This window comes from Eschrichtius robustus, chromosome 11 (assembly GCF_028021215.1).
Source record: "Eschrichtius robustus isolate mEscRob2 chromosome 11, mEscRob2.pri, whole genome shotgun sequence".
Lineage (NCBI taxonomy): Eukaryota > Metazoa > Chordata > Mammalia > Artiodactyla > Eschrichtiidae > Eschrichtius > Eschrichtius robustus.
This window is the reverse complement of record NC_090834.1, coordinates 100,373,718-100,395,255: the sequence shown is the minus strand read 5'-3', so window position 1 is coordinate 100,395,255 and position 21,538 is coordinate 100,373,718. Positions and strand designations below refer to the sequence as shown.

The 21,538-nt window shown below is 45.9% G+C and overlaps 1 protein-coding gene across 3 annotated transcripts in view; it reads right to left on the bottom strand.

Annotated features, from left to right (window-relative positions):
- The window catches only part of CSTPP1 (centriolar satellite-associated tubulin polyglutamylase complex regulator 1), a 200,900-nt gene that overhangs the window by 8,591 nt on the left and 170,771 nt on the right, over positions 1 to 21,538 (bottom strand). For all 3 annotated transcript variants that reach the window (XM_068555019.1, XM_068555020.1, XM_068555021.1), the window contains one exon: positions 14,181 to 14,265. In XM_068555019.1, the coding sequence (XP_068411120.1) occupies positions 14,181 to 14,265 (85 nt within the window). The remainder of the gene's footprint in view (positions 1 to 14,180; positions 14,266 to 21,538) is intronic.

Below are 21,538 nucleotides of genomic sequence, written 5' to 3'. Positions count from 1 at the left end.
TGCCTTCCCAGGCTCACAGGGAAGGAGAGGAGAGAAGGCAGTGACCTCTCCTTCCTGCCCCACTCCCGGGACAGCTAAGAACCCGAATGGCCTGAAGTTAATTGCTAGGGAAGAGTGCTGGGCTGAGAACACCCCCAAGCAGGAAACCACGAAGGGGAACCAAAGCCTTTGAAGATGTTACTTGGCTCCTCTTGGTTTATCATCAACCTGGGACCTGGTGCTCCTGTTTATAGCAGTTACCGCCATTTACTATTTCTCTCTTTACCTATTTGTTCATTCATTTCATACAGATGGTCCCCGACTTACGATGGTTCAACTTAGGTTTTTTGACTTTACAGTGGTGTGAAAGCAAGACAAATTTGGTAGAAACCATGTTTTGAAATTTGAATCTTGATCTTTCCCTGGCCTAGCGATGTGCAGCACATGCTCCCTCGTGATGCTGGGCAGTGGCAGCTCCCGGTCAGCTACACGGTCACCAGGGTGGACGCAGACAGCCATTCTGTACCAGACTACCGTTCTGTTTCTCACTTTCAGTACAGTGTTCAATCAATTACATAAGAGATTCAACACTTTATTATAAAATAGGCTTTGTGTTAGATGATTTTGTTCAACTGTAGGCTGATGTAAGTGTTCTGAGCACATTTCAGGTAGGCTGGGCTAAGCTATGATCTTTGGTAGGTTAGGCATAAAAACGCATTTTTGACTTCTGATATTTTCAACTTACAACAGGTTTATCAGGACGTAACCCCACTGAAAGTCGAGGAAGATCTGTATTGCAATATAATTCAAATACCATAAAATTCACCCTTTAAAAGTGTACAGTGTGGGACTTCCCTGGTGGCGCAGTGGTTAAGAATCTGCCTGCCAATGCAGGGGACACGGGTTTGAGCCCTGGTCCGGAAGGATCCCACATGCCACGGAGCAACTAAGCCCGTGCGCCACAACTACTGAGCCCACGTGCCACAACTACTGAAGCCCACGTGCCTAGAGCCTGAGCTCCGCAACAAGAGAAGCCACCGCAATGAGAAGGCCACGCACTGCAACGAGGAGTAGCCCCCACTCGCCACAACTAGAGAGAGCCTGTGTGCAGCAACGAAGACCCAATGCAGCCAAAAATAAATAACTAAATTAATAAAAATTAAAAAAAAAGTGTACAGTGTTTTTTAGTATATTCACAAACTTGCACAATCATCACCATTGTTTAATTCCAGAAGTTGTAATTCTTGCTGATCATCATGCTCCTGAGACAGGCCCTGCCACACCAGGGCTTCCAGCCAACTGCCATAAGCATCTTCCTCTCCCAGCCGCAGCCAGGACTGTCAGCTGCAAGCAGGGCCCGCCCTTCCAGCCCCAGACCCGGCTGCAGCTTTCTGTCCGCAGCCATTCTTGACTATGAATGTTAGCTCCCTCTTTTGAGAGGGTGGCAGCCTCCGTGGGAGCAGGGCGACCCTGCGCGTGCTCTGGTTTTGGCCCCTGCTCCTCGGTGGGCTGAGACTCAGATTGGTCAGGAGGGACCAGCAGGCTAGTTGGGGGAGGCAGACAGGCAGCAGGGGCTTTCTTTCTGCGGGACAGGTGGCTGGATCCCAGCAGCACCCGTGCCTAGGACTGAGGGGTTTTCTTGATTGCAAGCAGTGAGACTGGCTGCCAGAGAAGCCAATTGGATCTCAGCTGTCATTAACAGCAACACTCCTCTGTTCAGCCAGAAACCTGGAGTCCTCCTGGCATCCTGGACACTCCCTCCCTTGCCTGCCCCACATCAGTCAATCACCAAGTCCTATCAATCCTCTTCTGGACATTTCTCTTGATTCTGTCTGCTTCTTTCCACTTCCACAGCCCCCATCCAATGCCCACCTCCACCTCTTCTTCCTGGATAATGGAACAACCTCCTACCCAGTTTTCTGCAACACTCTTGCCTCCTTCTAATTGAGTATCCATACTGTGGTCAGAAGGATCTTCAAAATGCGAATTTGACCATTTTACAACTCTGTTTGAAACCCTTCATGGGCTTCCCATTGCCCTTAGAGCAAAGTCTCCCATCCTTATCCTGGCTTATGAGCCTGCATGACCTGCCCTCTGCCTCCACTCACCTTTCTATACTCATCAGAGGCCCCAGGCAGGGTCCCTCACGATGTTCCAGCCACACAGATCCTTCGGTTCTTCCTTCCTCCTGCCCTCCATGCCCTTCTCCTCACCGACCTGATTGATGCCTCCTCACTCTTCGGGGTACAGCCACAGAGCACCCCTTTGGGAAGGCGAGGGCAGGCCTCCCTGCTCTGGCTTCCACAGTTCTCTGTGACCCCCTCACACTGTTCGTGTCTGTCTTTGCCCCAGGACTATAAGATCCACCAAGTTACACCTCTGTCTCTCTGTTTGCTGCCTGACTCAAGCGCCAGCGTGGTGCAGGGCACACAGTAGGCACTCGGTAAACATTTGTTGAATGAAGGAAAGCATGAACAAATGACTAAGAGAGGCTGCAGTACCCTTTTCTTTTTCCCTGGCAAGGTGACATCTGGATACTACATTCAGCTCTGGACAGTCCATTTAAGAGGAATAAACTAGAGTCACGGAATAGGTAGGTCAGAGTGGTGGAGTCTGCAAACCAGGATATCAGACAAATGACTGCCTTTAGATCCTTTAGCCTGGAAGAGAAGATGAAGGAGGAAGTGAGGCCCCCAACTCTTGAAGGGCTGCCTCTGAGGGAGATGTCACAGGGATCTAGAGTTTGGCTCTAGAAGACTTGAAGATGCCCATCTCTGGGATTATGGCTGCTTTGTGAGGGAGTGAGCTGCTTGTTGCTGGAGATATTCAAGCAGAATACTTCCCAAAAGTATGAAAGAGCTCCTTCTAGCCCTGAGAGAGCGTCATCCCAAGGGTGGACAGAACTAACAGCTTCTCCTGTTAATGAGGGTTCTGCTGGGGGGAAAGTTTGCTGTTCAGAGGACCGTCGCTGCAGAAAAGTCTGAAAGACTTACAAAAAGGTGCTTTTAGAAACATCATATGCTGCATTGTCCATCTCCAGACTAATGCTCTGACCCATAAAAGTTCTGGGCATCTGGCATTGGAGTCTTGGCAGAACTGTGGGAAAAGGCAGGCAGGAGGCTACAGGTCTGTCTTTGCCTTTGGTGACAGGGACAACCCCAGGCTGTAGGCCCTACAAGCCACCGACAGCTGCTTCACCCTGAACTCAAACTTGTCACCAGCCCCCAGAGGGCTCAAGAGGAGTTTCCTGAAGACAGGTCATCCACGTGTGCTGTTTTCCAGTTGATGGCAGTTGGCTCAAAATCCCTTCCTGCCAGAGGCCTCCTGCTAGCATGCCAGCTGCGTCTGACACCTGGAGGAGACTGGCCGCCCCTGCTTTGAAGTGGAGCCAGCAGGAAGCTGCTGCCAACGAGAGTCTGTGCAAATCCATTGGATTGTGGAGAGATCCCTGCCGGCCAGGCCTCAAGGCTAGAGAGGGGAACTCTGGGGGAGAAGTAAAGGCACTCTAGTTCAGGCTGGCTCTGAGCAGAACCATGTGAAGGGTGGAGTCCAGGGCAGCGACTGGAATGGAGAAAGAGCACTTGGCAGCGTCTGAGCTACTCCCAAGGGGGCTGGCCGTGCTCTCACTCCCATGCTGACTTCCAACAGCTGGGATGGGCTGGCTGGCTGGGAGTTAAGTGGGTGCCAAGGAAGCAACAGCTTTCAGTCCGAACCTACTGACTTGCCAGCTTCCTATTCCCCCTTAAGGGTCAGTATCCCTGGTCTAGTGGCATGAGCTGTACCTGGTTTGTTTTTTGTTTTGTTTTGTTTTGTTTTGTTTTTTGTTTTTGTGCAGTTCTGGGTTAGCAGCCCTGGGATCAAATCGCAGCTCTAGAACTGACTGGCCAAGTTACCTTTTCTTGGGCGAGTTACGTTTTCTCCTGGAGTTTCAGTTTCCTCATCTGTAAAGAGGGGATAATTATAGTTCCTCTTTCATGGGATTCTTGTGAAGACTCAATATGGTGATATACTGTGCCTATTCTATTACTATATACGAGTAATCACTCAAAATAAGTGTTAGCTGCTATCAATAAGTGTTCTAGCTGGTTTCAGGTGATGGAAGAGCTCAAAATAGCAAATAAAAATATAGCTCAGAGGAAGTAAGTGCTGCCAGCACCCGGCTGGGCAGAGGCTCTCAGGCGGAAGCTAGCTATCCTGTTTCAAGTCCACTTTTGGGGGAAGCCAGGCCTAAGCCAGGGCCAGGAAGAACGCTTCCATGACTGAACTTCCTTTGGGAGGTCACACGAGCAGCGTCTTTCATGGGTGCAGCTGAAGCATGTCTCCGAGTCTGTCTGGGATTCTGGGACACCTCTGTGGACTATGTCTTAAAGTCAGGGCCATGAGTGAGGATGAAACTACACCCTGGCCACCTTCTCCAGGTGTTGGCAAGGTTTCCTGTGACACTTCCTCAGGGTTGCCCCTCTTCTGGACTGTGTCGGAGGCACCCTTGTGCCTCACAAGCTGCCTCCAAGTCCAGGCCCTCAAAGCAGCATTGGGTGTCCAGGTCATGGCTCTCCCTGGGCTCTGGCCTGCACCTGCAGGGGGTCCCAATCCCACCTGCCCTGTGGTGCCTGAGAAGCTGGATCCAGAGAGTGTGGGAAGTAGCAACAACTACAGCAACACAGTATTTGTTAAGGGCTTACTTGGTCAGTGCCATACATCTGTCATTGCATTTTCTTCTCACGTTAATCCTATGAGGTGAGATCAGTGGATATCTTTACCGAGAACACGGGGGTTCAGAAACCTGACCAGGGTCTCAAGGCAGAAGCAAAAGAGCTGTAATTCAAACACAGGCCCCTCTGACTCTAACCACAGTTCCCAGGCCACTGCAGCTGCTTCCAGTAAGAAGTGGCAATAACACCTCCTGCCGGTGGCGCTGTCCCTCCTCCCACCCTTGGTGTAGAGCCATGGCCCCCAGGAAGGCTGGAGGCTTAGGCCCGGATACTGCTTCTTCCCTGCAGACACCGTGAAGGCCCCACTTGGCCACTTCAGCTCCATTATCCTGGTCTCTCCCAAGAAGCTTTACAGCTGGTGGGGGTGGGGGAATGTTCCATGATCTTAGGATAAAAACCCAAATCCAGTGCATGGCCTGTGAGGCCCTCTCTTCTCCCAGTCCCCAAACTCCTCAAACTCCAGGCCCACTGACTCCTCCCAGTTCCCCTAGGTCCTCACTGGAGAAAGAGGGGCTTCTTTCCAGGCTGCTTACTTTCCCTAGATGGCCTTCCCCTCTCCCTGCTCCCTCCCTAAATCCTACCCACCCTTTTCACTTTATTTTTTACTTTTTTGGCTGCATTGGGTCTTTGTTGCTGTGCCCGGGCTTTCTCTAGTTGCGGTGAGCGGGGGCTACTCTTCGTTGCGGTGCGCGGGCTTCTCATTGCAGTGGCTTCTCTTGTTGTGGAGCATGGCCTCTAGGCACGCGGGCTCAGTAGTTGTGGTGCACGGGCTTAGTTGCTCCGCGGCATGTGGGATCTTCCTGGACCAGGGCTCGAACCTGTGTCCCCTGCATTGGCAGGAGGATTCTTAACCACTGCGCCACCAGGGAAGTCCCCTTTTCACTTTAAATAAAATATTTAAAACGTCAGAAAAATTACACAGACTAACATAACAAACATTCGTATACCCACTAGCTAACTTCATCAAAACTTCACATTTTGCCATCCTTGCTTCAATGTTTAAAAGCTTTGTAAAATATTACACATATTGATTAAAACACCTGGACATCTGGACACCCTTCCTCTACCTTCCTCCTCAGAGATCATCACTGGGGCTTGAGGGCTTAGCATTCATTCATTTAAACTTGGGCTTGGCATCCCTCCGCATGTTTCCATACTATATTAACTCACACAAATGTCTACATTGTTAAAATATTATATAACTTTGCTTTGCTTGTTTCCAAACTCTATGCATCATTTGGTAACTTGACATTTTGAGATTCATCAGTGCTGATGCATATATATCTCCCTGCATTCATTTTAGCTGCTGTATAGATTTCCACAGAATGGAGATAACACACTTTGTCCTTTCTACTGCATAGGGACGGGCAGAGGGTTCCACTGGTAGTTCTTACAAATAATGCTGCCTGTCTCCTTATAACCAGGCACACTTCTTGAACTTTTAAAGATTTGCCCAAATTGCTTCAAAGTGACTATACCAATTTACACTGCCACTAGCAGTTTATGAGCGTTCCCACTGTTCCACATTCTCACCAATACTTGTACTATCTCACTTTAAAATTTTTGCCAGTTTGATGACTGTGAAGTGGTATCTCAATTTAATTGGCATTTCCCTGATACTATTGAGTTTGGCCATGAAAATATGCCCAAATGTTTATTAGTTGTTAGGGTTTTCTCTTCTATATATTATGTTTGTATCTTTGGACTGTTTTTCTACTGAGGGTCTTCACCTTTTTCTTATTGATTTGTAGGAGTTCTTCATAAGCAATTCTTTTTTTTTTTTTAATAGCTTTTAACTCTTTTTTAAAAAAATATTTATTTAATTAATTTACTTATTTGGCCGCACCAGGTCTTAGTTCCTGCACGCAGGATCTTCATTGCCGTGTGCAGGATCTTTTTAGTTGTGGTGTGCAGGATCTTTAGTTGTGGCATGTGGGATCTAGTTCTCTGACCAGGGATCAAACCCAGGCCCCCTGCATTGGGAGCACGGAGTCTTAGCCACTGGACCACCAGGGAAGTCCCCCATAAACCATTCTTGAGACTAAAAAATTCTGCAGACTAATCTGTTGTTAGTTACATATGTAATAAATATCTTCCAGTCACTGGCTTGTCTTTCAACTTTGTTTACAGCATCTTTTGTTGAATAGAAAAATTTAATCTTAATTCTCCGGTAGTCCTGCAGGTTAGGGTTCAGCACTTGCTTCGCTGTGGCGAGGGTTCACTTTGCCATCAGGGAATTCGTACTTCCTAGCAGATACTTCCCCTTTCTCGAGAATGTCAGCTCCACGAGGGCAGGGGCTTGGTTTTGTTCACTGCTCTGTCCTCAGCACCTGGAAGAGTGCCTGGCACAGAACAGGCACTCTCCATGGACACTGGCTGAATGACTGAATAAGTGAATGCAATTTTGCTTGTGGTCAGTTTATCAACCTTGTCCACTGGGCTTGGGCTTTAAGAATTTTTGTCTTGTTTAAGAATGTTTTAACTACCTGGTGGCCATAAAAATATTTTCTCCTAATCTCTTTTAAGAGTATTACAGTTTTGCATTTTACACTTAGGTCTGTAATCTATGTGAAATTGACTTCTGAATATGGTCTGAAGTAGGGATCTAATTTTATTTTATCCTATGTGGATAAATTGTCGACTGAAAAAAAAATGCACAACGTGAGAGTTTTGAGTTAAGCCTTATTTGGGGCAAAATGAGGACTACGGCCCGGGAAATAGCATATCAGATAGATAGCTCTGAGAAACTGCTCTGGAGAGGTAGCGGGGAAGGTCGGTATATACGTGATTTTGGTGAAGGGGATGTACATTCAATCCAGCACACATTTTTGCAGAAGGCTGTCGCTAGTCTTGTGAAGTTTACTGCTAGTCACGAGGAGCAGGTGTCTCCATTAATGACTTTAATGCCTTTTTAGGTATGAGGAGATGCAAGAATTGGGCTCATAAAATCTTCCCTTGAAAATATCTAACTATCTGGGACTTTCCTGGTGGTCCAGTGGTTAAGACTCTGCGCTTCCACTGCAGGGGGCATGGGTTTGATCCCTGGTTGGGGAAGATCCCGCATGCAGAATGGCCAAAAAAAAAAAAAAAAAAATCTAACTATCTGAAGGCCTGTTCTGCCATTTTTCCCCAGAGCACAGAGTGCTTCATTCCTGATTTCCACTCTGAATCCCACTCAGGGTGTGCTGCAGGTCAGCGGCTGTTGTGGCTTAATCCTTGTAAAGGCAGATGGCAAGTCCCAAATTTTTAGTTGGCATTATGATGGCCTTATAATCAGTCCTAGTAGTTGACAGGGCAAATTCATCTCTTATTAATCCTTCAGGTCTCAGATTCAACATCTCTGTTTTATGGACAAGTTTTTCATGATTCCCCAGGTTAGGCTGGGTATCCTGTTTATACGTTCCTATAGCACTTAGCTCTTCGTTTATTTAATGTCTGCTGCTCTGTCAGTTTGTAAGTTCTTCCAGGGCTGGAGCAACATTGTCATAGCCCCTCCACAAGCACGACTGGCAATATAACAGGCACTCGATAAAAATCTGGTAAATGAAAGAATGGGGAGGGAAAGGATAGTCTGTTTAGGTGAAAGACCTTTGGGGCAACAGTGACACTGTCAGATGGCAGGTCAGATCTGGGGAGGAGATCTATGCAGGATGATACTGCAGGGGAGAGGCATAAAGAAAGAAAGACATCAAGAGAGCATAAAGCTGTATCTTCCGGGCATGGCATGAAGTCTGGCAGAGAGTAGATGCTCAGTAAACATTTGAAAAATGAATATAGGAATGAAGTATCACTCCCCACTTACTAATTATAATTATGTTCTTTAAAAATAGGTAAGGGAGGGATTTTCCTGGTGGTCCACTGGTTAAGAATCCATCTTGTAATGCAGGGCACGCTGGTTTGATCCCTGGTCGGGGAACGAAGATCTCACATGCCATGGGGCAGCTGAGCCCATGGGCCACAACTAGCAAGCCCACGCACCACAACTAGAGAAAAGCCTGAGTACTGCAACGAAGAGCTCGCATGCCAGAACGAAAGATCCTGCGTGCCGCAACTAAGGCCCGATGCAGCCAAAACAAACAAACAAACAAACAAACAAATAAATAAATAAATAAGAGGTAAGGGAATTCCCTGGCGGTCCAGTGGTTAGGACTCTGTGCTCTCACTGCCAAGGGTGCGGGTTCAATCCCTGTTCGGGGAACTAAGATCCCACAAGCCACGCGGTGCAGCCAGAAAAAAAAAAAAAAAAAAAGTTTTGTGACAGGTATTTTACATGCATTATCTCATTAAATCCTAAAAACACTCTATGAGGCAGGTGCTATTATATTTCCATTTTAAAGATGAAGAAATTGAGGCTCAGAGGAGTTGCTCAAGGTCACAAGCCTATGAGTGAAGGAAGTGAGATTTGAACCCAGGGCTGTCTGGCTCCAGCACCTGAGTCCTACACCATTAGGCCATTCAACCTTTGTGATACAGGGACCAGCTGAAAAATGACTCTCTTAAATGGAGGTGACTTGTTAGGTCTAAAACTAGATTCCTTAGAGGAGTTTATGTGCTTTTGAAGCACTATATGTATTCAGCATATAACCATGATAAAAGAGCTTTTCCTGTTAAACATATATTACTCACTAGGAAATCTGGCTTTAAGTGAGGGAGAAGTGAGTTAAACAGTGTTTCAGATGACAAGAGTGAGAAGGAAAAGCAATTCCTTTTAATGCAATCAATTCTAAAATGCCAGAAAGAGATTGGCGTGCAATGCTCTAAAGTGGTTCTCAAAGTGTGGTCCCAGACCATAAGCATCACATGAGAACCTATAAGGAGTATGGATTCTTGAGCCCCACCTCAGACCCACTGAACTCTGAGGATGGGGCTGGGCCATCGCGGTTTAATAAGTCCTGCAGGTGATTCTGATGCACACTCAAGTTGGAGAACCACTGCTTTAAATCTTCACCCTTGGAGGGAAGCTTCCCACCCCTGTGTCATTTGGGCCTTGAATGGGTTACAGGTGTGATGGTCTCCCTGGCCCAGGAGGGAGGAGACGAGAGCCTACAGGCTAATCACAGGCAGTCCTGTCTTTACCCTACTTTTTGTTATATATTATTTTCTGAACATTGTGAAGGGAAAAAAGGCCAGAAACCACTGCCTTAGGGAACCCAGGAACTTCTCATTTATTTAATTTAATTTTTTAATTGAAGTATAGTTCGTTTACAATGTTGTGCTAATTTCTGTTGTACAGCAAAGTGACTGTTATACACATATACACATTCTTTTTTAATATTTTTTTCCACTATGGTTTATCCCAGGAGGTTGGATACAGTTCCCTGAACTATACAGTAGGACCTCGTTGTTCATCCATTCTAAATGTAATAGTTTGGAACTTCCCTGGTGGCTCAGTGGTTAAGAATCTGCCTGCCAATGCAGGGGACACGGGTTCGATCCCTGGTCCGGGAAGATCCCACATGCCACGGAGCGACTAAGCCCATGTGCTGCAACTACTGAGCCCACATGCTGCAACTACTGAAGCCTGCGCACTCTAGGGCCCGCGTGCCACAACTACTGAGCCCATGTGCTGCAACTACTGAAGCCTGTGCGCCTAGAGCCCGTGTTCCACAACAAGAGAAGCCACCGGAATGAGAAGCCCACACACCACAATGAAGAGTAGCCCTGGCTCGCCGTAACTAGAGAAAGCCCAATGCAGAAAGCCCAAAGCCAATGAAGACCCAATGCAGTCAAAAAAATAAATAAATAAAACCAACCAACCAAACAAATAAATAAATGTGATAGTTTGCATCTACTAACCCCAATCTCCCTGTCCATCCCTCTCCCTCCCCCGCTCCCTCTTGGCAACCACAAGTCTGCTCTCTACGTCTGACTTCTCACTTACTTAAAAAAATCTGGTAATAATAATAATACTAACATTATTTTAACAGCAGAAATTATTATTTATTGAATGTATATAATGTGCTAAGCAATTTATATATAATTTTTTGTTGAAATCTTACAACCACCCTATGAGTTAGTTATTATTATTAGCCCCATTTTACAGATACGGGAACAGGGCTTGTAGAAGTTGAGATCCTCAAGGTCATCCAGTTAATAGAGCACAGGTGGTGTGTACACCCAGGTCTTTCTAACCCTATGATGCCTGTGCTCTTACAGGTCAAGGTTAATACCACTGCTTCTAACATTGCTCTGTGCCAGGCATTATTTTAAGCACATTATATGCTTCTTCAATTATTACAACTATGATTATTCCCACTTTACAAATGAGGAAACTGAGGCTCAAAGAAATTAAATAACTTTCCCAAGGGCACAAGCTGGTAAATTGTGGAACCAGGATTTGAACTCAAGAAGTTTGGCTCTAGTTGAATGTTCTTAACCATCAGGAAAGCCTCCCAGTCCTTGGAGGATGGAGACAGAGATGCTACGGTGACCATTTAGGGATAAAATTACTTAGCGACTCCACTGCTGCAGGAGTGTGTGCGGTGGAGGGGATCTCTGGCTGAGCGCTGTCATGGAGTCTGATTGTTCTTTGCTCTCCTGTTTCCGGCTCACACCTGCCGCTCCAGGGCCTGGCCACGGTGCTGGCCGCACACGAGTCAGGCGCACGTGGAGCTGCTCTGCCGCTGAACAGGCTCTCGCGTACAGCTGCCTGTGGATTACATGCTTTCACGCACACAGCATCAGAGACTGGAGCCTCCTCCTGCGGCCCGTCCCCAGACCTCAGGGCCATGAATACAGTGAGACCAGCAGTGAGACAGGAGAGGGCAGTGCCTCTTCCAGCTAGAGTAACTGCCTTGGAGGCCTAACCACCCCCATCTGCAGTTCTGGTCAGAAGCCTGGGTTTGTGTGTGAGGAAGTTGGGATCCTGACCTTCAGGACAAGATGAGAATAGCTTAAACAATCAGAGGGCACTTTCTGGGATGTATGCAAAAATTTTTCAACACACACACCAGCTGGAGTGGAGTGAGGAAAGCAGGGCACTGGGGAGGCGGGGTTGACACAAAAGCCTGAGTCCTGAGTTCATCTCTAACTTCGTAGCCAGTATCCTGAGGCTCACCTGGGGCCCTTCTGTTGTTGATACTGGCATCCCCATCATCCCCTCACATTCCCTGCTATTGACATGGACTGGTTACCTTGCTTCCTCTTCCTCAGATGGAAAGGTCTGAAGTTTCTATTGAGCTCTTGAGGAGGAGGAGGTAAGCTTCTGACACAGCTAGGGGAATGCCACTCCAGAAGCCCCTTGGTATCAATAATTGTACAAATCTGTGGATCTTAGAGGGTTCTATTCCTTCTAGTCTAATCTTGCCATGCTTACACACATCAGATTGTTTGGAAGGGTCTGGGAGATGGGTGGGGCAAATGCAAAAACGGGGCTGCTGGGGTTGAAAATCATACAGAAGGCTCACCCTCAGACTCGCCCGCTACCTTTCAGGAGCGGGACAGGAGGACGGAAGCTGCTGTGCAGTGACAGAAACCAAGGTGATGTGACACAAAGTGGTGGCAGGCTGTGATTGGTACCCAAGGGATCCACTTCTAAATCAAATGGCAAGCTCCTTGAGGGGCAGGAACTATATCTTATTCATCACTGTAGCCCTAATATGCAGAATAGATCCTGGCACAAAATTGGCACTCAAGAAATATTTGATGAAAGGAAGTACTGAGACCTGCTACAACGTGGATGGACCTTGAAAACATAAGGCTAAATGAAAGAAACCAGTCAAAAAGGACCACCATATATCATATGATTCCATTTATTTTAAATGTCTAGAATAGGCAAATTTATAGAGACATAGTGTGGTTGTCCAGGGCTAGGGAGGATGGGGGGATTGGGAAGTAATGGCTAAGGGGTGCTGGATTTCTTGGTGGGGTAGTTAAAATGCTCTAAAATTGATTGTGGTGATGGATGTGAACATACAGTTGACGCTTGAACAACCTGGGTTTCAACTGCACAGGTCCACTTATATGTGGATTTTTTTCAATAGCAAATACGCAATCTGCGGTTGGTTAAACCCGCAGATGCTGAACCCACGGATGCAGAGCCATGTATATGGAGGTACTGTGTATATGGAGAGCTGACTGTAAGTTATACTTGGATTTTCCACTGCACAGAGGGTCGGTGCCCCTAAGCCCCTCCCTGTTCACTAGTCAACTCTCCCCTGTAAATATACTTGACTAATTGATTTAGGGAACCTGGGCATTTGAAAAAATTATTATTTAGATTCTACTTTTTTAGAGCAGTTTTAGGTTCACAGTGAAATTGAGGGGAAGGTGCAGGGATTTCCCATATACCTCCTGCCTCCACACGTGCTCAGCCTCCCCCAGATCAACATTCCCCCACCAATGGTACCTTTGTTACAATCGTTGAACCTACATTGACACATCATCACCCAAAGTCCACAGTTTAGATTTATGATTCACTCTTGGTGTTGTACATTCTATGGGTCTGGACAAATGTCTAATGACACGTATCTATCATGTATGATATAATACAGAGTATTTTCCTAAAAATCCTCTGTTCTGGCATTTTTCAGAAAACAAGATTTTTGCTATACTTCCATTTGCTGCCTTAGCTCAGGTTTTCAGTTAAATAAGTAAAAGTTAGGGGCTTCCCTGGTGGCGCAGTGGTTGAGAATCTGCCTGCCAATGCAGGGGACACGGGTTCGAGCCCTGGTCTGGGAAGATCCCACATGCCGCAGAGCAACTAGGCCTGTGAGCCACAATTACTGAGCCTGCGCGTCTGGAGCCTGTGCTCCGCCACAAGAGAGGCCGCGATAGTGAGAGGCCCGCGCACCACGATGAAGAGTGGCCCCCGCTTGCCGCAACTGAAGAAAGCCCTCGCACAGAAACGAAGACCCAACACAGCCAAAAATAAATTAAATAAATTAATTAATTAAAAAAAAAATTTAACTGAGGCATAGCCCAACTACCTCATTTGGTTAAAAAATGTGAATGACAGTGAAACCAAACACAGAAATTAGAGGGTTCTAACTATTTCTACCAAGTCTTCCTGGTTCTGGACTAATCTTGAAAACCTTCTTTTAGTATAAGTAATACAATTTATTCCCCCCTCAATTGGGCTTTATCACCTTCATGTTTTCCAGTCTGGAACTTCAACCCCCTTTATCACAAGTTGCTGCCAAACTTGCCCCATATTTTCTCAGAATGTCCTCTAGGGATATTTCTTTGTGTGCGTGCCTGTGTGTGTGTGTGTGTGTGTTTGCCTTTTCCTCTCACCACCTCCCAACTTTATCTGCAGCCCCTAAAACTCCCCGCAGAAACCACCAAAGATCATTTGGCTTCCTTTTGGAAATGCAGAAAGTATTATGTTTTTGGGCAAATCCCAAATAGACCCCTCTCCAAATGCCAGTTTCTTCCTTATCAGTTTTATTCTCCCCTAATGGTATGTTTGTTTGTATACATTTCAGGTTTCTCTCAGAAGCCCGGGCCAAAGAGGGGGCTGAGTTGACTTCAAAAGCCCAGGAGACATACCTGGCTGCTTTCTGAGTGAGCTCCAGCGGGAAATCTGGGCACAGTAATTGCAGCAAGCAGTGATATTCCCTCATGGTCAGCAGATCTGGAGTGGAAATGGATAGGAACACATTAGATCTCTGCATGTGAAGTCACTGCTGTCTTTTTGGTCATTTCATGGGTTTCAGACCTACTCTCAGTAGAGCTGCTCTTTTAAAGGTGAGTCAGTGTTAAGGCTGCATTAGCCACTAACCCTCCAAGGGTGAGATTTTAAGATCAATACTTCTACAAAGTTTTTCCTGGATGGGAGGCACCCAGCTACAACACTTTGGCCTAAGGAGCTTCACTGGTTTGAAAGACGGTCGGGTAAGAAGGGGGAATTAGAGGGGTAACTTTATTAGCCTTCTTATGTATGAAAATCCACAAGAATGAGTCATTTCAGAGCTGGCTAAGTTTGCTGAAATTCTCTGGCATGGTAACATTCACCACAACATGCCCAAAGACCATCCACAGAATATCTGCAAGCAGTACTAAGGCAAATGCAGTCTTGCAATGTATGGAGGAGAAGAATACAGCATAGCAACCCACAGACCTTCTTACTCTGTCATCCAGTATTGTGCAGCCTGGCTCCTTTTGGATGCCTGCACACAAATCTGGTCATCCTATTATAGGAAGCCAAGACAAAGATCCAAGATATACAATCAAGGCAACCAAATGACTCCTGATATACAGAAGCAGTGCTTTGGGAGAGATGAGCCAGGATGAGGCTCTGTGGCCCAGTAGAAAACCCAGAGAGGTAAATCTAAGGGGGGTTTATAGAATGCCAAGGGAGAGGAAATACACTGATGCTTAAAAGTTGTTTTGTTACTGCATGTCCCAAAGCCAAGAGATTTTAGATCAGTCAGGCAGCTGCAATCCACAAGTATTCCATATACCAAAGCATTTCAAATATGGAACAACGTGCTGATGGTAAAGCAAGATCAAGCAACCCAGAAGCCCTCCTAACTGGGAGCATGAGTGAGAGAAGGGAATCCAGAGGGCATGGCCACATTTGGGGAATGAACATGATGATCACAGGCACTTGGTTTCTTTGGACCTAAGTTAGCTCAAGCCACAGGAATCCAGATCTCCTGTCCCTGATAGTTTGGTTGATGCTTTTCCAAGATAAAAACCCCAAATCCCCAGGGACAGGCCTGGGTTCCTACTACTTTTTCATCAAGGCTCAATTCAAGGTGGGGGCATAGAGTTAGACTAACCACACTGCCAAAGTCAGGGACACCAAAGCGACAGACTCAGCGTCAATGTAGGTCAAAGGATCAAGATGGCTTTTGCGGCCTTCATCTTAGCCACAGTGGGGTGTGCACTTTCCTCTCCTCACTCGCCTGACCTAGGGCACAGCCTCGTAGGAGGTTTTGTTCTTCAAGGGAAGGAGTAATAGCCACTTGTGGGCTCGCAGACTTGGGGTGAGGGACAGGAAAGACGAAAGGGAGAAAAGCCACTGAATCTAATATGTTCCCACTTTATTCTCACTTCAAAACCCCCTGTATAGACAGAAGTGAGTTCTGGCAGGAACTAAATAAAGGAAAGTTCTATCTTTGAATCATTAATGCTTTTTTTCCTTTCTTTCTTAAAATTAATTAATTAATTAATCTATTTATTTTGGCTGCACCCAGTCTTAGCTGCGGCACACGGGATCTTCGTTGCGGCATGTGGGATCTTTAGTTGCAGCACGTGGGACCTTTAGTCGCGTCATGAGGGCTTCTTAGTTGCGGCATGCATGCGGGATCTTAGTTCTCTGACCAGGGATTGAACCCAGGCCCCCTGCATTAGGAGCTTGGAGTCTTACCTACTGGACCACCAGGGAGTCCCCATTAACGCTTTTCTAGGCTAAGATTTGGTGGATGGATCTGATACCATTCTTGGGGGGGTCAAAGTATTTCACAGTTATTCATATTTATCCCCCAAATTATCTACAAGATATCCTTGGGAAGATAAACAGGGTAAAGGAAAATGAGAAGCCGAGAGAGAGTTGTATGACCCCCTTGTTCAATCAAGAAAGACAATGCTGGGAATCGATCTCAGCCTCCTGGTTTCCAGACCCTCAGCTCTCTCTAGGTTCTTGATGATATTCTAACCCATGTGCTTCAAATACTTGCTTCCTAAGGGTAGAAGAACGATTTACAAAAATAATTTTGTACTTCTCCAATGCAACAACAGTTCTTGGAAATACTAAATACATCAGAAAAACAGAATACATCCTGTTCACCACTTCTGGAACTTGACTATCCCAAACGTAAAGTGAGGAAGATAGTCAGATAAAGAGATGAACGGGAAGTGCAGGCAAATAAACAACTTTGGCCAGTTTAATTGTGGAAGACAGCAGTTCTATTAAAGTAGAAGTGGGATAATATCAAGGCCAGATAATTTCAAGGGAGAGGCATCTGCCACTTGGAGACACTCCTGGGTTGTACAGTGGGTATTTGGGAGAATGGTGAGCAGTAAGTGTTGTTCCAAAATCAGAACACGGATGAACAAATGGGAGCTGTCCTCCTCCTGTCCCCCTGGCTGGGGTTCAAATCTTGGCTCTGCAATTTCCCAGGTATGCAACCTTGGGCAAATTGCTCAATCTCTCTAAATCTCAGTTTCTCATCCGTAAAATGGGAATGATGACACCTACCTTTAAGGGTTGAAGTCAAGATCAAAAAAGATGATGTCTATAAAGTACTCAGCAGAACGTCTAGAACATAGTAACACCAAACAACAGGAGCTATTTGGTTTTGTCTTTAAATCCTGGGGGCAAAGGCAGGAGAGGAGGAAGGTGCTTCCTGCTGAGTGTAAATGCTTAAACCCCTTTAAAATTTTTCTGCCTTGAAAATTCAGTCGGATTGCTTGAGCCGAACCTGTTTTTGAATACTCTTCTGCAGTCTGCATTCACTTAATGCCTCCTCCGTTCCCAACAAGCCAGCGGTCTCCCCAGCTCCTGAGGCTCACACTCAGGCATTGGTTAACCCTAAATGCTCCTGTGCCTATTTTGGGTCCTTTGGCTCTAAGAGCTCTCCAAGATCTCAAAGATCTGCCTTCCAGGCAGCCCTTTGTGCTTCAGGAATAACAGTAGTGAGACTGACGGGTCACTGAGCTCTGTGCTCAGGCTTTGAATTAGCTCACTTAACCTTCACAACAACCTCACAAAGTAGACGCTAGTATTCCCAGCCGCATTTCACAGATAAGGACGTGGAGGCGTAGAGAGATGGAATCATCTGGTAAGTGAGGAGAGAAGGCTCCAGAGCCTGGGGGACAGGAAGGGGACTTGGCTTCCCAGAGCAAGATCCTAGGCTGGGGTCTAAGGGCTGGATGGGCTTAATAATGATAATAATACTAACAGTTAACATTTATTGAGCACTTACTATGGGCCAGACACTGATCTTCCAAGAGTTTTACCTGTGCCATCTCATCTTATCTAATCTTCACTATGGTTATCCCCATTTCACAGACACAAAAACTCAGATCATGCTTAATTGCTGGAACTGGAATTCAAACTCTGGCAGTCTGGCTCCAAAGTTTACCCAACTAACATTTTCAGCACCTTGATCTTATCAACTGTAATGTGTGAAGGCTTAATAGCTTGTTCTCCTCCCCAAACAAACTGCAGGAACTAAATAGCTCCAGGTGAACTGGATCAAGGAGACAATTCAAGTGAATTGGGATTTTTTTCATGTAAGAAATCAAGTCTGAAAGGTTCTAATTACTGTCAACAGGAAAGACTGCAGCTCCAGCACCATAGCCTTTGCTGAGCCGGAGGCCATGGGAAGGTGGGGGATGAGTACACCTGTGCTGGTGGCTACACCGCCATTTCTCATCCCCTCCCACCTGCCGGTGCTCTCCATCCTGGCAGGTGCAGGGAAGGTAAGCGGTGTGTACCAACAGATGCCTTCTCTAAAGGAATCCCCCCACAATTAGGAAAGCTTCAGCCAGCAGGTCCTGAAAGTTCAAAGGCAAAGACATAAGACGACTCTGGTATAAGATCAAAATCAGAACACTCCCCACAAATTGGTGCTTCTCTTTTTGTGGGTGGTCAGAGCTGTTAAATTTTCTTATTCTAAACCTTGTAATAGTTCCATTGACTGTGTGGCTCTGGACCAGAGGTTTCTACACCCTCAATCCTATCACCTCAGGAGGCAGCACAGTACAGCATTGTGGCTCATAGCACGGACTTTAGAGTTAGACTGCCTGAGTCCAAATCCAAGCTTTGCCACTGATTTCAAATTACTGACCTTTAAGTGCTCTATGCCTCAGTTTCCCCATCTATAAAGTGGGTATAATGATGGTACCAACATCATTCAGTTGTTGTGAGCTAATGTTAAGAACTAAGAATAATAGCCCATCATAAGTGCTCTGTTAGTATTTGCTACTATTATTTTAAGAAATAAAGGAACTAGGGTTTCTTTAAGGTTAATTACTTTTTCAAGGAGACAGAACTAGTAAGAGGAGGGAGGACTGAGATTCAGACATACGCCTGTCTAGCTCCAAAGGTCCTGCAAGTTCTACTCTAGCAGGTGTGATCTGGCTGGTTAGTGGGGGACTTGACTTCTGATGATAGGATTGTTTATGCCAGGTGATTGACAAACTTTACATCTAAGTTAAAGACTTATTGGGTTGACCAAAAAGTTCGTTTGGGTTTTTCTGTAACATTTACGGAAAAACCCGAATGAACTTCTGGGCCAACCCAATATCTAAGTTAAACATACAGATACCCTCCAGGTGGGCAGGGCAGTTGTGTTAGTGCAGAGCCCAGACTATGTAATCAGATGACCTGGCTTCAAAACCCGGCCTCCACTCCTTACCACCAGTATGACTTGGACAAGTTAGACAATTTTTCTGAACCTTGGTTTCCTCTTAGAAATGTGACTTATCACACTACCTACCTAATGTGATTGTTGTAAAAATCAAATGAGGTAATTTGTATATAAGGAACTTTTCTGAAAAATTAGCAAAATGCTCAATAAATGGGAGAATTGTTTAATAATTATTAACTGATTAAAACTTGAAGTCCTGAAATTAAGGCATCTTTGGCCTTAACTAAAGCCCTCAGCACAATGCCTGGCATATAGTAGTAAATATCTGTTGAAGGAATGATTGAATAAAAACATGCACCGCACAGTGACCCAGATGACAATTCGGAGGGACGAGTTTCTGGTCACTGTGTGAACACAGAGATGGGGGATCTCCAGGCACAGGAGGCATGACTATAAGTTTAGGGCAGTGTGAGGAGGTGCCAGGAGCTGTAAAGTGCTGAAAATGGAAAACATCCTGGTTGGTAGGTACCACAGCTCTCAGTGAACTCAATACATTATGGAAGGTATAACTACATTCCATGGCCTTGCTGACTCCTAGCACTTTCTTATCAAGTGCTCAATCCAATCAACTCGAATATTTATTTTCATTGGAATAGATCACCAATTTTACCGTGAAAATCAGAAGCCGCCTAGGGTTTACTTCTTAGTGATTCATTTTACTACTGTTACAACTCTAAAATGAATACTGGAGTTTTCAAGATAACCAACTCCTGACTCAAAATATTCTTTTCTTGGCTAGCCCTACTCTAATCCTAGAGAGTGATGGATGAGGTTATTTTGGCTAAGAAAACTAATCTTGTCACAAATTACTGAGGCCCAATATATTCAAGGGCTAACTCGTTCTCACTTCCTCCTTCCTTGGAAAAGAAGGATTGAAGACCTTCTCTTATCTTTTCTACATCTGGTCTGCCTTCTTGCTGTGGAAATTCTGGTCTCTGAAGCTCTGCGGGGGCAGCTTAGTCATCTCTACATCCTCCTCTCAGACCACCACGTGTGTCCACACGTTTGCTCAGAAGAACTGCGGCAGTGTGTGGTTGAAGATTCAGATGCGTCCTGCTCTTCCTAGGAAACGGTGCCTTTTCCAGGGTCAGAATGGTGTCACTAAAAGAGACCAGTGGAGGAGTGCCAGATGGAAGGAATGAGGGCCATACCTTTGTTCCTTACTCAGAGAAGCCTTCCCCAAAGCCTGAATCAAGGGTTTTTACCTCCAAAACTCTGGAGGATGAATTGGGGTTTAGTCTGAGTTCATTTGCATGACTGCCTTCATGCTGAGGGCTGAGTGAGCTAGTGCTGAGACTGGAGCCGGAGATAATGAAATGCTACCAAGCCACGGAGAATCCCAGAGGACTCAACAACCTCTAGTTGGTTGGCTGCATGATCTCAATAGGAACTACCACAGAGGCCAGAGAACACCACAGCCCATGAGTGGACTCTCCAATTTTCAGCTGCAATTGTTTTTATATTCTTTTATGCAGGGGTTGTGAAGGCTCATTCCAAATGACACTCACTCCCAGCCAGGCTGCTCTGCCAAGAGATGCTCGGAAGGACATGGGTAATTCAGGGCATGACCATACGACCCCTTCCTTTCCCCAGGGCACTGAGGCTTTGGTACCAGTCCACAGCTGAGTAAATATCTCAGTGCTACTCTGCAAGGAGGGGAAGGGAGACGGGGAGAGTTGGGGGAGGGGAAAGGAAGGGGGCAGACATCTGACAGCTTCACTCCCCATGTGGCACTTGGTACCAAAAGTCACAGGAAGATTGTCCACATCCTAGGGCCATGTTCCTGTCGAGCAAAACCCCAGAAGAAGAGCAGACTGTGTTCTTAAATTTTATCTTCTTTGACAGCACTGTTGTTTTATATTGTAAATGGAGGAAAATGATAATTAGTTTACTGAAAGGGAAATGATTTTACAAAAGGAATGAGAAGCAATGGCTTCCAATGACACCTGTGGGGCCATTATTAACACTATCCTTTGCCAACTCATTACTCCCCAGAGTATGTGTAGTGTGTTCAAACAGGGGCAGAAAGCCAGACTCTTTAGTTTTTATATTTGATTATGACTAAGCCCAACATCAAGTGACTATTACTTTTTGGCCAGTATATATGTTCTAGGCAAAGTACTAAGTCAGATATAATAACAATTTCATGGCAATTTTTAGAATGAATAAAAGAAACTCCCCAGGAACTGTTTATATTATACAAAGGTTTAAAGAAATGTGAGCATTTCTGATCAGGGTCTGAAAATTCTTCCCTAGGGATTGTGTGTGGCACATAATGGCAATCTGATCAGGTTTTGGGGCTAACCATGGCCATCTCCAGCCACCTCTGTGGAACTGAACCAGTGGGCTGGGCTGATATGTAAGAACCCTCTGTACTGTGTACACACCTTGGGGTGTTACCCTGTCTTCTGTACATCCTGATAGGCTCCTGAGAGTTGGAGGACCAAGGCAAGGCTTGGTTCTGGGGGGAGGCACTGTCTTAGACAGCTTTGATAACATGAAACACAACAGGCTGCACATGCCCAG